A 15,195-nucleotide genomic window follows, 5' to 3' on the forward strand; every position below is an offset into this window, starting at 1 on the left:
AGAAATTAACATTCCCAGATTATAATGATTACCTTCAGCCAGCATTCCTGCTAGCATGATGGGGACCTGGGGACCATCACTCCCCAGTAACTGTACTTTGATCACAGTCCTACGTAGGGGATAAGCTGGGTACAAGAAACTGTGAATGGAGAGTGAATTAGAGTGACTAGAAAACCACAGGCATTGCCAGTACATGGCTGAGGAATTTTTCCCCGCAGCTGAAAGTGACTTGGAAAAGGAGACTCACTAATAGCAAGGGCTCAGCGAGCCACGTGGGAGAAAATGGATTGCCAAGGAGAAACAGAAAGGAACCCGCAGTGGTCCATGACTTCTGCCTTTCACACAGCCATTGCACAGAGCCCGCTAGGCCCGTTCCCAGAGCGCCGGCTGCCTCCCGGCACTGAGGCTGCTGCTGTAGGCCTGGAGGCCGGTGGTTCCCCGTGGCAGTGCCCAAAGACCACAGCGTCCTTCCCATCCCTCACCGCAGACTCCTGCCATGTGGCAGGGGCAGCAGTGAGTGACACACTATTTTGCACTCACGACCTGGGTGTCCCCACCTGGGCACGGGGCAGCATGAAGGATTGGGCCAGACCTCGGCCTATTCCACCACGGGATGCTCAGCACCGCACCTGGCCCCTACTACAGAGGGAAGGCAACACTAAAATGGCTTCGTTACAAACAGCGTCGTTAAATGTAAAGAGTCAAGCACAGAGAGGAGCAGAGCAAAGGCCCTGGGGGAGGGGAAGAGTGGAGTTCTGATAATTTTCTCATCAGACACCTTTCTCTGTTACCGTCTCCTGACTCCTGCTCTGAAAGTCAAGTGGAATTGTCAAGAGGAATCACCTGTGATTTAAAGAGCAGTTTTCCTCCGAAGAGCTGTGTAAAATTGCCACCTTCCTATTTGGAGCCTCTGGGGACAGGGAATCAGAGCTGCTGAATTGAAGGGGCGGAGGCAGAAAACGTTGTTTTCTACATTCTCACCAGCCCTTGGCTGAAACGCAGCTGGGGATCAGGCTCCTTAGCTCCAGTGAAGGAGACCACCAAGTGCCACCTGCCCAAGCCCAGGAGATGAAGGGAAACTTTAAGCAAAGAGGCTACGTGGTAATCCCCTTCCTCCTGTCCTGGGGGCAGGCAGAAGAGGAGATTGTGCTCTTTTCTCGTGTAGGTTTCTTTGGAGTTAAAACGGACTCAGGCAGGTTGCTTCGGCCCCACCTTCTTGCTGTGAGCCCCATCAGAATTGGGTTAACAAGGAGCTGGAGCATCTGAGACTACTGAAAAGCTTGTGTGTATGTGCGTTCCTGCGCGCGCGTGTCTGTAGCTATATAGAGATATATTTAAAAGAAGGTTAATTGGTCTCCTGGGAACTATAAAGAACTTGTTAGGTTCCTCTGTGTGAGCAGTGACTGTATGAAGCCTAATTACTGAGCCTGAGTTATTCTTTTTTTGGGGGGAAGGAATCTCTAAGGTCCTTATTAAAACCTACAAAAAGTCTAAAGAATGATGGAATTAGAATTGATTTGTCCGTGTTGATCACAAGTGCACAGCAAATAAAAACGTTGAACTCACCCCATGAAATACTAATGGGGGTCATATAGGCATGGTTTACACATCACTATTATGGGGATAAACAGAAATCCCCTTGTGCTGAATGACAAGACTAAGGAATAGAAGGCCACAGGTTTTCAGGTAACCTGCATTCATTATTCTTAGGGCAAGAAAAATACACTCAGCTGTTTTTGTAGGGACCATTTTACGAAGCGTTCATCTCAAATGTATTTTCAGCCTGATTAACTTTGTAAAATCAGAAATGAAAAGGCCAATGGGAAAGAGAAAATAGCCATTACAAAAGCAGAAATAAAAAAGAAGAGGACCTTTAACTTGGTAACCAGCTGTTGGCTGCCCTTCCCAAAACGCAAGCCTGGCCAAATATTTTTTCCCTATAATCAGTAGTTTCTTTAGCTGTCATGTATTTCAGAGAAGGGACCTCTCTGCAGCACACCATTGCGTGGTGCTGCTGCTCATATTGACACCATTTTCCGTGGGCGAAGCCACCAACCCCCAGGCTGTGGACGCTAGCCTTTGCTCCGGGGCTTTTTGCAGTTGTGGCATCATGCAGCCATGAACACATTGGTGTGTTTATCCTGGTGCATTTATCCATGGGCTTCATTTTCCTCAGCTGTGATATAATTCTTTGCCTTCTTTGGAAAGCTTCTGGGGGTATTTTGGGAACTACATCTTTTTCTGCAAATAGCTCTCCTGCTGTCCTGCAAATAATGCACTAAGGGAAGGCATGTAGATTTTTAAAGCCCTTTTAGGTAGGGAAGTAGCGAGGCAGACATTTGGAGAGTGACATAGCCAGTTCCTTTTTATTTTATTTTTTTTTATCAAAAAAAAAAAAAAAGGAGTGAGCAGAAATTTCCCAAGGATCAACAACAACAAAGCCCAGCTATGCAACTGCACACATCAGTCTCAGCATGACCCTAGGTGATTTGCTCAAGGCCACACAGTTTCCACTGCAGCGAAGAAGCCAAACTAGAACTCCACATCCATAGCAGTAAGACCGTCCTTCTCCTTGTTTTATGGGAAATTTAATGCAGAATCAGGAAAAAAAAATCTTTATTGGCACAACTTCTGTGAAAAACAACTCTGTTCACTACGAGTCTTGCAGTGGCCAGGGACTATTTGTAATATACTCTGCAGGGAAATAACCTCTGCATTTCATAAATATGCTATGTTAAAAAACAAAACAAAACAAAATGTAAGAAAATCTAGCTTAAAAATATACAGCAGAGAACAGGGTTACAGCTACAAGCACAGAAAAGCTGAGTAGTGGGAGACTTTTGCTGGCACAAACCTGCACACAATAGACTGCAGACACAGGGTGATCGACTTGAGAAGGTCACAGCTCACTGCATTTTTCTCACTAGCGTCTTTCCTTTCTACCACCTCTGCTATGAATTGCAAGCTCTGTTTGCTAAGGACCCAGAGATTTTTCAACTCTAACATAATTAGCAAACCTTGAGGGTTATGGATACAAAGAGTTGCACCATGCTTAAAAAAAAAAATAAAAAAAAATGTTAAGGTTCTGTTTTTATTTTATTATATTTGTTAAAGGTTTTGTTTTATTGCTTTCAATTATTCTCAGCAAAACTGTACAATTTCCTATTTTTTTTCTCTGTTGGTACTGCTTTTCTTCCAAACACATACTCCAATGTAATGCAATTCCTCTAAGTGCAATCTAACATTGACTCATAGACTAATTTAAGGGAAAGTGACCAAAAAAACAAAAAAAAAGTAACTCAAAATGTATGTCTGAGCCTTGAGGTGAACCCAAATTGTCATTACTTTCCAAAGGTACTGGAAAAATCTCTGACCCAGTCTGCTGAAAACAAGTTGCAAGCCTGCCAGTATTATTGATAATGTTGCGATCTGCCTCTTTCTGAGTTTAGACTTTAGCATCTTTATCTTGGCAAGCTGATAGCATCCAAAAACAGAAACAAAACAAAAACAAAACAAACAACAACAAAAAACCAAACCCCACAAACCAACCAACCAAAAAATTTGACAGATATCATTCTAAAGGGCCAAAACATCTGTGCATATATACTTCCAAGTACTTTGAGTTCAAGCCAAAAATGTAATGTAAAATGTAAAAATGTAAAAAACCTTGAAATGAAATGAGTGTTTAGCCAATGTGCCTTCCTCCCTGGTGCTCTTGCTTCCTACTGCACTTTCAAAATCTTTCTGCAGTCACAGGCCAGCCTGCTCTGCAGAAAATAGGCTGGAGTGGGAACACAGAGAAAATCTGCCAGCAACAATCGTCCCTGCAGCAACGACAGCCCTGGTGGTGGTGTTGGGAGATGCAAGTCTCCAAGGGAAACCACGCTATAAATGACTGACACCAACCAGACAACTTGACTGTTCCTTTGACCAAGCTGAAAGAAATGCAAGTTTTGTGTCAACAGAAATAAATGTAAAGCATGAATTATGTCCCTGTACTAGGGAATCTCTGTAGAAGAGCCCAGAGAAGCAGGCCAGGCAAGGCAGGCAACGTGGCGGTGCTCTCAGGACCCTGATCTTAGCATAGGTGGCTCCTTTAGCTTGCTGTAATGTCACCTTTCTCATCCAAAGACAGGTACCTCTGACTCTCCCCTAGCATCTGTCTTTCCCTGTTGTTGTGCTTGCACAGTTGTGGTGTCCTTGAACCAGAAGGCAGTGCTGCCGTTCATACATACAGCTGTATGTATGCATGAGAGCTGGTGGGCATCTCCCAGCATGTGCTGCATAAACTGATGCACGATCTCATCTCACACTCTGAAGTCCTTTCCATTTGCAAATCTTCCTATATGATATGTAATCATAAGATAAAACAAGTATCATCTTTATGCAAAAACACATAATGACAAATACAGATGTGTCCCTTTAAAACCAGAAAATAGCTCTTGAAGACTGAGTATCTCTCACATTTTCTGATTGTCCATCAATGATGCTATTGCTTTGTCAAAAATCCCAATAAATGCAAAGGTCTGACCTTTTCCCCAGATAATTTCCTTTTCATAACAGCAAGAAGACCCAACCAAGCAGTGAATTTCTGCGGGGATTATTGCACTTCTTGGGTGGCTGATACGGCGTGGCCTCTGGCGTCAAGCCATGCCTCGTACTCCAGAAAGGCGCTGCATTTCATAGGTTATTGCTTGCATATTACTGCCGGGCAAGTGAACGCTCCATACGGTGGAACAAATTCAAACGCCTTGAAAGGAGATATCTTCCTCAGCATTGGCACTCATGTGCTGGGGCTGTAAATTACGCCCGGAGTGTTCATTTTCTTTTTAAATGTGCTCCCATCTCATAATAATTAATGGTGTCAAGTTACCGGTGTGAAAAAAGCCTGACTTTACAACAACTATGGATTAATGAAATAACAGTCATGGCTGGAGTAGCAGCAATAAATTGTTAGAGAGGAGCGACACACCTGAAGCGATACTTTCAGAGGCCTTAAATTATTTAGGTTTTGACGTTCCTCATAAATATTTGGCTGTTGTTAACATTTGTTTCTGTGTTAAAAGTGGAAGTCAGCAGCTCTGGCAATAACAACCCTCTTGCTAAGGAGTGTGGGGAAATGGAGCACACGCTTTCCAAGCAAGGCTTCTCTTCCCCAAGGACAATCTCCTAGCTCAACACATCTCTTAGAGCCTTAGAGCCCCACCACACAGCCATGTCCTAACACCCCTACCTGCTTGGTGGGAGGGAGAGGAGGGGGGTATGGAAAAGAGGGAGGAAGGAACATGGTTGGCCTGGCAATCATGAAACTGAATTTGCTTAGAAAAACTGTTAACCACTGTGTTGCACTGCTCACATGCCAGAGCCGCAGGCTCCAGCCTGTTGCCGGCCCTGAGTGGGGAGGAGGTGACTGTACCTGGCTGCAGTGACCCGGCTGAGCATTTCCCTGGCTGGGAAGAAACTCCTAGCTAGTGTTGAGCTACGGGATTAAGTAGCCCAGAGCTCTATGCTCTGGAGTCCAAAATACTCTTTGGGGAACTGGAAGCAGTAAGCCCAAACAATGAAGGCTCAGAAATGTCTAGAAACCACAGCACCATCTTCCTGAGTACATGCTCAGCGCACTTTGCTGTGCGAAAGCAAAGCTGATGCCTCACTTCTGTTTTGGTTCCTTACTGAGGGGTAGGTGCTGGAGGCCCAGAGGTACCTCTGGGTGCTAGCAGAAGGTTTGACTTCAGCCCTAAAGTGATTTAAGGGGGCTTCCACAGCCTAGTTGCCCTATAAACCAGGTTATTCTAATTGTTTCATGAATGCTTTCTTAAATTGAGACACCTAGTGGCAAGTATAATTTCACCTCTAAAAATCCAAGAGGTGACTTAAACATGGTCCTGTTGACAGCATTCCTATATCTCTTTTGGCTTTTTAGTAACTAGGTAGTTTCTCCAATTTTACTTTCATAAAAAGGTAATAAACAAAAAAAAAAGCTGGAATTCTTTTTATCCGGACAGATTATCAGCAGGCGTGTCACTGAACTTCTAACCCATACTACTTTTTGCACTGCCCCTGACACCCAACTTCTGATTTTGAGGAAGCTTCACAAAAAATTGCACCTGCAGACAAAGGTTTGAGCTCATAGGTCCAATCTCTTTTTAACGCTGTTATGGAGTGAGAACTTGTTGAAGCAGTCAAAATGGTGAGACAGCAGGGTAAACAATTTCTGCATAGATACATATTTGATTAAATTTTTTGTTCAGTCCATTTTAATATCCAATATTATAACATATGAAATGCAAGAAAAAGAGGAACAGAACCCAAAAGTTAAAATGCAAGGGAAGAAAATCTCATTTAGAACACTGGAAGTCTTTTGTTTAATGTCAAATAGTATTGGATCAGGCTTTTGGAAAACACACCAAATGGTAATCCAAAGGGAAAAATATGCTCTCTCTACACAGAATGTTTCTGAGACTGGATCTTCAATTGCTGGCATAAACTGGCACAAAAAATTGTCTGCTGATGCCAATGGAATTATATTGTAAAAAATTAAGACTGTATGCATTTCCCAGCATTTATTATCAATTAAATTAGGTGTTGTAAATTGATAATCAAGTATTATCATCTAAATTAGGTGTTTGGTAGGAAAAAAAAAATCCAAAGGGTGTTCTGATAAACAGACATAAAACAGGCGGTAAGGTGAGACTTTGTGATCATGCCAGAGATAACGGGACAGATACAGAAATCAATACATAAAGCACATGGGAGAAGCTGGGTCAAGTATCATTGAGTCAGAATTCAATTCTCGATTCTTCCTACATTCAGTGGTATTTGGATTGGAGATTCTGGTTATTAAATAGAAATGAATAGAATTGTTCCTCGCTATATGTTTAAGTTTGTATTTTTATCACCAGCATGTATTAAGATCAAATACTGAGACTTACCCACTACCATTTTGCCTTGCAGAAATTAGAAACTTTCTGAAAATATTATATTCACATATTCTTCCAACCATTAACTCAATTCAGAAGATCATACAGCAAAACTAACAAATTTTTGTAATAAAAGTAGGGCCTGATGAAAAAACACCAAAACCATTGAGAAGCTTCCTAATGTAATAAAAAAAAAATATTTCCTTTCTCCTTGAATATTTTGTTTTCCAGACTGGAGAATTTCTTCAGTGTATTCTCATGATGGCCTCACACTGCTCCTTTAAGTCCATCAAGGTTTGCATCAGGCTGTGATCTGTCCCATGGGTCACCTTCATAATTTTATAGGCCTGGAGAAGAGAGCAGAAAGGGACACATTAGTCATTGTGCAGGACATCTGAAAGGGTTGGTAGCTGCAGTGGGGCATGGATTTCAGTGCCAACTCTCAAGTTGGGGGCTTTAATGCATGGCATAGTAGAAATCAGAGTGAAGTATCCCAAAGCATGTAACAATTTGTCTCTGACAAAGGAGGAGGTACTGACACATTATTCTTAGATGTTAAAACATTAAAGTCCCCTAATGTGTTGCACAGAGGGATGTTTGGCATAATAGAGGGAGATGCTTTTGCACTGAGGCATGAAGGCAATTTTAAGATTGATCAACTACGACACCCAAGGTTTCGATACATTATTTAAAAGATGACTGTGATATTTATGCTGTTAATAGCCTCAAAGTCCTTGAAACATAAATGGATTAATGCTTAACAAATAGAACTAAGTGCTCTGACTATATAAGGAGAAACTATACATAGCATCAAGCAAATATGTAAATTAATAGCTTCACTCAAAAAAGGCATGTGTTAGGAATGGTTCTTTGCTGCATTTCCCATAGATTATTTTCTCTCTGTGTTGGTCATCTTACATTGCCAGGCCAATTTATGCTTGCTTATATTGCCTGTTGTATTGCTGATTCCCTGCCACAGATATGTCTGACATACTCCTCGCCCAGCTCATGTTTCAATCACCATTTCTCATACGACATTTTGGCTTCTTCGTTCTGTTAAATTCTTCGTGGAAGAAGGGAAGTACCAGATGGAAACAGACTCAGCACTTCTAAGGAAAGAACAGGAGAGCTCCAAGTGCACCAACAGAAGAAAAGACATCAGAGATTTTTCTTCAACCCAAACTGAGGAATCATCAAAAACTAAATGCAGCCTGTGCTTGAATAAGTTCCTGGTCCAGTTGGCTGATAAAATTCAGCTAAATCAGCTTTAGATTGCAGAAAAATGATCTTTTTGGAAATGTGTCAAGGAAGGGACCTCATTTAAATTAGAAGATAAAAATAAATATAAAGATTCTTTGGTAGAACGAATGAAATTCTACTTCCAACTTCTAGAAACAGGCAAGCATATGGAAATGCTGGCATAATTTATTTTTGCTTCCAATTAGCTAACTTTTTAGAATAAGAGGAAGGAAGCAAAAGACTGAAAGAACAAGTTGAAATAGCAGTCAAAACAAATCAGAGTAAGCAAGGAATTCTACAAAGAGTCAGGCATGTTCTGAGCTACGACAGTGCCCTCCTACTACTAAATGGTAAAATACTCAGTTACACAGAACAATGGAAATTCTTTCATTTCACTAGAAATGCCTAACAAATGTGAAATAAAATCAGAAATCCTCATTTTTGCATATTTCTATTTTAGGAGAAATACAAATCTGTTTATGTTTTTGCAAAATGTTTGCAAGTAAGTCATAATTATATTCCCTGAAAATACTCACTAAGCTGTTCTTAGTCTTCTGTTTTCCTAATTTAACATGAGGGGAAAATGTTGTGAAGAACAGATCATGAAAGTATTTCAACATAGTTGAGCATGAAGTGTTAAGCTGTACAAGAGCTTTTTAATATAAATAGTTGAAGAGGTAGTGTACAAGGCAAGAATAAGAGCCAGTCCTTACTTGGCAGAGACAGTGGAGTGGACATAGATGAACACGGGCACGGTGTAGGAATCCCTGGATGGTGCAGAGCGGAATAGCTGCAGGTGGGATCCCAGGCATGTTGCTGTGCAGCACAGAGCAGCTGTGCTCAGGCTAAGCATGGTCAGGATGACTCCAGGGCAAAAGGGTGAGGGGGATTGGCCATAGATACAGACACATTTGGCATGTAGTGTTGACATGATCTGGCCAAGAAAGCTGATGGATTTATTGGGAAAGACCTGTGTTAACAAGCTGTGCATTTGGGTTGGATCATAGTCCCAGGGCAGCTGACCCTGATCTTCAGCCCACCTACAGGACACAGGTCAGGCAAGTAGTGATGGCCATCGACACCCTGATGTTACAGATGTCCATGAGGATATATCTCTGATAAAAGGCAAAATTCCTTAATATCATACCTAACCTTGAGGTATCATTACCGTGGCTGACTTCTCTCTCACCTGCAACATTTCTTTTCCATTTCATTTCTGTCTTCAGTACGGCAGATAAATGCACCCAGTCTTTATCCTTTTGTCTCCTTCAGGGAGAAAATCATTCTCAAGCAATGTTCTGTCTTACACACCGCACTACAAGTCAGAACCATGCTGTATTGAAGGTAGAATAGCAATGACTTCCCTAATTCTCAGGTTACACTGACATGAAGTTATGTATCTATTTTTGTAAAGATCAGATAAAAACTGGGGATAATTTCACCTCCAAAGCAAGGATTTTTTAACCGATGATGTATAAAAATATGGAGGAATATGCCAACTCTCCCCCCGCCCCGTTCTTTTAAATCTTACAGCTAACCAGCAGAGCCAAGGCGGATCAGAGTCTTGTGATGTGTGTGGTCCTCCTCTCACACAAAAGAAGAAATCTAATTATGAAACACTACAGTAATCGCAAGACAGCAGCTCAGGCCACAGTGTCACCAACCGCACGCTGTATCCCCGAAGAATATGAAACCCATTAGATCAGAGGTACGGCAGTTACTCCACGAATGCAAATGAAACGCAGCACAGCCCTTGGCGTCCCTCTTGCCTCGGTCCCCACCAGCCATCACTCAAGCAAGCCCATGGGCACAGGCTGCCACCACCACCACTGGGACTTGCTTCAAGGGGGCAAGGGTCAGAAACCAGGTCCAAGTCTTCCCCTCCACACCTGCCTGTCCAGGTTATGGGCAACCAAAGAGGGGAGTCTGCAGTGCTGTGAAGGTAACGATGACCCCTGCCAAATATTTGTGCTACTGAGTGTGCACAGGGACAAACCACGGACGCTTGCCAGGGGATTCCCATGAGCTCCAGAGATGCGGACCTGGGCTCCTGCGCGAGTGCCGCTTCCAGGTCGAGAAGCTTTACCCATCCCCAGACTGCCTGTTGCAACTGTCGTTACTGCCACTTTTTACAGTCATCCCAGCCTCTTTAAATTAGGTTTGTCAGACCAGGCTCCAGCTCCGGTGTTTTGCTGACATAGGTTTTCCTGATCTATAATTCCATTTGTTCTCCCAGCATTACATTTTTTCATATATATATGTATATAAATTTAAAAATAATAGGTTGGCTGTACGATAAACCAAAGGTTACCTTTAGGTTTTACTCCAGAAGTAGATTATTGCCTCTCTGTAATACTTCTATTTCCAAGACCTGGCAAATTAGATTCTGCAGGGGATAATACACTTTTAAAAGGTGATTTCATTTTAATGGGTAACACAAAGCCCCTCACATTATTTAAGCCTTCTTTCGGGGTGCAGGTGAGAGAGCTAAAACCAAAGGGTGATAAGAGTAGGGTGGCTGTAGTTGTGATTCACTTTCAGGTGACACAGGGCGCAGCAATAAGGGCTGGGCTGCACGGCCGTGTGAGAAGATCTACGGGTCCGAACGCACTGCACGGCTGCCGCAGAGCCACTGTCAATCCACAGCAGCTCCGAGGCTGTGCTTGATTAAACAGGATTTATATGAGTGAGGTGAATTTCACTCAGATCTCGATTCCTCTGCACCTTCCCCATCCTTCTCCTTAATGCCACGCTGAAATTAGTCTGACGAGAGCTCCAACAGGGTGCTATTCAGTGTCAGAGTGTATTAAGAAGAGTAATGAAGCAGAGAAGGCAATCGAGTTTCTGCTCTGAGCATGTGGCATGCTCTGTTGACACATCTAATCACAAAGGGCCAAACTGTGTTCTGATATAACTCCAGGACATTATCTGAGTTATATTAGGAATCACATCCTTTACTCGCAACAAACTGGGAATTACATGGCTCTAATTTGCTCCTGTGTAGACAGCAATGAAGGAGTCAGCTTCAGATCCTGTTCGAAGAAGCGCTGCATCCCATGCATACAAGTTGCATGGGGAAGTAGGATGACAAGAAGCTTTTCTGTCTGCTTAACTGTGCTCGCAGAGAGTGGGAGGTGAGTCTCTCCCTGTCCTACAAATATGGGTGAAAAGGTGGAGACTGAATGGGGAGTAGACAAAGCTGCAATGGGATTAGTTTGTAAATGGTTCTGCATCCCAGCTGCAAAGCAATTACTGTGTCCTTTTGGACCACTAATGTCTTGGAGACCATGGTTAGAGATGGACAGAGGTATGGCATAGAACAGTAAACAGCATGTTCTCCTTTTTAAGGGACAGAGGAGATAAATCTGAAAAAAATGGTTTCTGTGTTAGGTATTGGTCTGCATTCAGAGAATAATACAGTAACAATCTGGCCTGCAATGGGCTACTGCACTAAACACAACTATCACACTATCACAACTTCTACCCTCACCAATGAGCAGCATTCAGATGGCTCTAGGGGAATTAACTCCAGTTTCATTTAATGCAGCATCATATTAGAAATGCAATTAGAAGCATGCCTGTTGATGTATTGCAGCAATATCAATGAAAACAGAAACTCCTCTGACTGGGGGCTCACTCCATTTGCTAAAAAGGAAGGCCCAAATGTTTGGAAATCGTAAATATTACAGGGGAAATGGCAGAGCAGATTACCTGGCACATGACAGATATATGGCTTACCTCTGAATAATGAATGAGAAATAGAATTGATTACGCTCCCATCAACTTCTTAATGATCAGAATTGGCCCCAATTTAAGTTAAATATATCAAGTGAAGATTTAAGTTACTAAGATTTGGTAAGAAAGGCGCCGTATCAAATACTGATTTATTATTTAAAGAGGTGAAAATGATCAGTTATTCACCTTGCATATGTAATCAGATGTTAAAACCTAACAGACAGGGTGGTTCAGAAAAGCAAGTATGAAACAGCAAATTATCTGTTGCATTGTGACTGCTGTTTAAAGGGGATCTAGACAGGAGTAAAAAACACTTCTTCCCCATCCCCAGCACAGACTCCCGTCCCCTTCTATGCCAAGCAGCTGCCCCTCTTTGCAACACAACTAGCTCTTCATAAAATACGGACATTAAACAAAGGGGACAAAACAGCCAACCTCTGCACTGGAGAGGACTGTGCAGGAACACATTCAACACCCCTGATTAATTAGTTCTAAGATAATATATGGTGTAAATGGAGAAGCAGAGAATCCTATCAATGCCTACCAGAAATTGCAGGCCCACGTAATTACAGCTATTTTGTTCTCAACTCTATGAATGGGGCATAAGCCATCAATTTCTGGCATCTAATTTCAGACATTCAAGTAGAAGAGAGGAAAGGAACAAGTGCTGAGAACTTTCCCAAGCTTGTGCTAGAAGCTCTTCAGTCCCTCTGTCCTGCAATTTCCCCATTTGGAAAATGCAGATGACAGCATTTCTCCAGTGGGATGTCTTGAGGATAAATGCACTGCTAACATGTGAAATACCCTGGCCTGAAGACAACACAGGCTGTGCAAGGCCCGAAGTGACAGTACTGTGACAAGTTCCTTGCAGAGGGCAAACTGCAGCTGGCTTTCTGCAGCACTGAGCAAAGGCGGTGAGGAGACTGCATCAGGCACTGGAGGTGGGCAGGGAGACAAGTGGGGGAACCTCACAGAGTTTGTGGTGTCTTCAGGCCAGCTTCAACAAAGGACAATGGACAATACACATGAATGAGCCTGAGACCTCTGAGGGGCACTTGAGGCAGCATATCTTCCAGGGGGAGAAAAATACCCCAACAGTGGCTTAGGATTTGAGATGTGAAGCAAGTGAGAGCCTATGTCCTGAAGACATATTGCTCATGGAAGGGGATTCTTCAGTATATTTAAGTTTGTAGTCCCAAGCCAGATAGTAAAAGCAATATAACAGCAGGACAAATAAGAGCCTGGGGTAGAAGGAAATGAATATAAAAATCATTAAACCTGAACAATAAGTTCAGGTACAACAGGGACAGCTTAAAACTGAAAAGTAACCAGCAAAGCACCAGCTGCAAAAACAGATTGAATGGAAAGATGGTGAGTGACACAGAAACAGGGGGGAATCAAGAAGCACGCCTGTTGATTGCATAGCTCACAATAAAATACAAGCGTGAAAAGGCAAAGTTCTTCCATCCAAAATCACAGATACCTAAGGAGATACTATAAGGAGGGTAGAAACTGCAGTTCTGCACCTGTTTTTGTACTTTTAGCGCTCCCAGAATCCCTGTGCTATGGTAATAAGGAGAGTAGAAGGCACTGATATAGTTTTATCTCTTCAGATCTAACAGCAATTTTTCATTCAGGCACTTCTGAGCTATCAAACTGTAATTAGCATTGACTGATACTGAAGGAAGGCAGTGCCTGAAACTCTGCGCAATAGTGACCCATCATCACATTCAGCTGCAGCCTGGGGAAACAGCACCGACGACAGAAAAAAGTGGTGAGGAATATGCAAAGGCATAAGGTACAGTCAGAGGAGAAGGGGAGGAAATACATGGCTGGTTTGGGGCTAGCGAGGGCTGTGGGAGGACGTAGCATTTCACAATACTGACCTGTTTCAAGGTCTCCAGTGCTTGAGGAAACATGTCTTGACTGTACTGCAGTTTGCCCACTCGCATCAGCTGGACAGCCCTCAGCGGATGGAAGCCAGGATAATACAGTCTGCAGAGAAAAAAGGAGGAAAATGTGTCACTGTGTCAGCTCTCACCTTCACAGTCACTGCCTCTGTGGAGAGCTATTAGGGTGGGACTGCAGAGTCATTGTGAATGTTAATAAGGTACTCAGAGAAAATTAGCTACACTACTGAGAAGCATGAAATACTGAGGGGAATTAGCAAATTATTACTCTCCATCTCAAAGGAATGCCTTTAACATTATCCTGTTAGAAAGTGACGGGAGTGGGATTATTTCATTTGCTACTGTTGGATAACACAATAGAATTTACTGTATTTAGTGTTGCAAACAGAGGTCGTTCACAATCCCAGGTCCCTGAAGAGCTATAATTTTAAAAGGAAGCTTCAGTAGGAAACTACCTCTTGGATCCTCCAGGATGAAGGAGAGGGGCAGCACAGAAAGCAGGTACATACATCAAGGCCACCATTTCTGAAGGTTTGCTAGCTGTTCCCTGTTGCAGAAAAGAACTGGTAATGCATGCTCAGGGAAACATCTCAGACTGGGCTTGTGCATCTAGACAAGGTATCTGCTAGTGTGAGGAGAAACTCCTCACTCCATTTCACAGAAGCAGTAGTTTTCCATCAATATTACTGGAGTTACTTCAGAAACACATATATAAAGATATGACTATGCTCTCTTCCCCTCCCCCCCCCCCCCGAAGTAGATGGAGGGTGATGTCATCATTAATTTCCTTCAAGATGCTCATGAAATGTCATAAATCTCAAATGAAGATGTGTAAACGTCATGGAAAATGTCAGCCAACCTCCCCTTTTTCTGCTGATCCCCCAGTTTCAGTGAAGACATACAGAAACACATGGGAAGCATGCCTGGTTTGCTTGCCTCTCAGGACCTTTATCCATCAAGGTCTCTCACGAAGCAACAGAAACCAACTCCTTAATGTGAAGAATCCATCCTGAATTGCCACGAGCACCACCTGTTCATACTACAAAAACTACTAGACGTGGCGTTCTCAAACCTGTTGTGGGTTGCAATCCAAAAAGGCTGAGAGCCAGGAGACTAGAGAGAAGAAAAATGATAGTCCTTGTCTCAGTCCAAACTGACCACTTAGGAACTCTAAAGATCCAGTTAAACAAACACTGGAAAAATATCAGTAGATTTATTTTTTTTCTTTCTGATTATTATATCAATTAACATGGTGCTATCTGCTAGTAGTTAAGCAAGGAGGAAATACAACTAAGAGATTTTGCTGTGAATTAGTGAATAGTCATATAAATTGCAGAGATAACATGGCACAAATGGGAGTAGTGATGACAGGCACAACTTTGTAAAATTTG

At 42.6% G+C, this 15,195-nt stretch overlaps 1 protein-coding gene across 3 annotated transcripts in view; it reads right to left on the bottom strand.

Moving 5' to 3' along the window:
- Positions 1-6,238: 6,238 nt before the first annotated feature.
- Positions 6,239-15,195, bottom strand: part of SMYD3 (SET and MYND domain containing 3) — a 379,637-nt gene continuing 370,680 nt past the window's right edge. For all 3 annotated transcript variants that reach the window (XM_083830359.1, XM_083830360.1, XM_083830361.1), the window contains 2 exons: positions 13,781-13,889; positions 6,239-7,267 (listed from right to left, as the gene is read on the bottom strand). In XM_083830359.1, the coding sequence (XP_083686485.1) occupies positions 7,166-7,267; positions 13,781-13,889 (211 nt within the window). In that variant the 3' untranslated portion in view covers positions 6,239-7,165. The remainder of the gene's footprint in view (positions 7,268-13,780; positions 13,890-15,195) is intronic.

Source organism: Anser anser (assembly GCF_964211835.1).
Source record: "Anser anser genome assembly, chromosome: 3".
Taxonomy (NCBI): Eukaryota; Metazoa; Chordata; class Aves; order Anseriformes; family Anatidae; genus Anser; species Anser anser.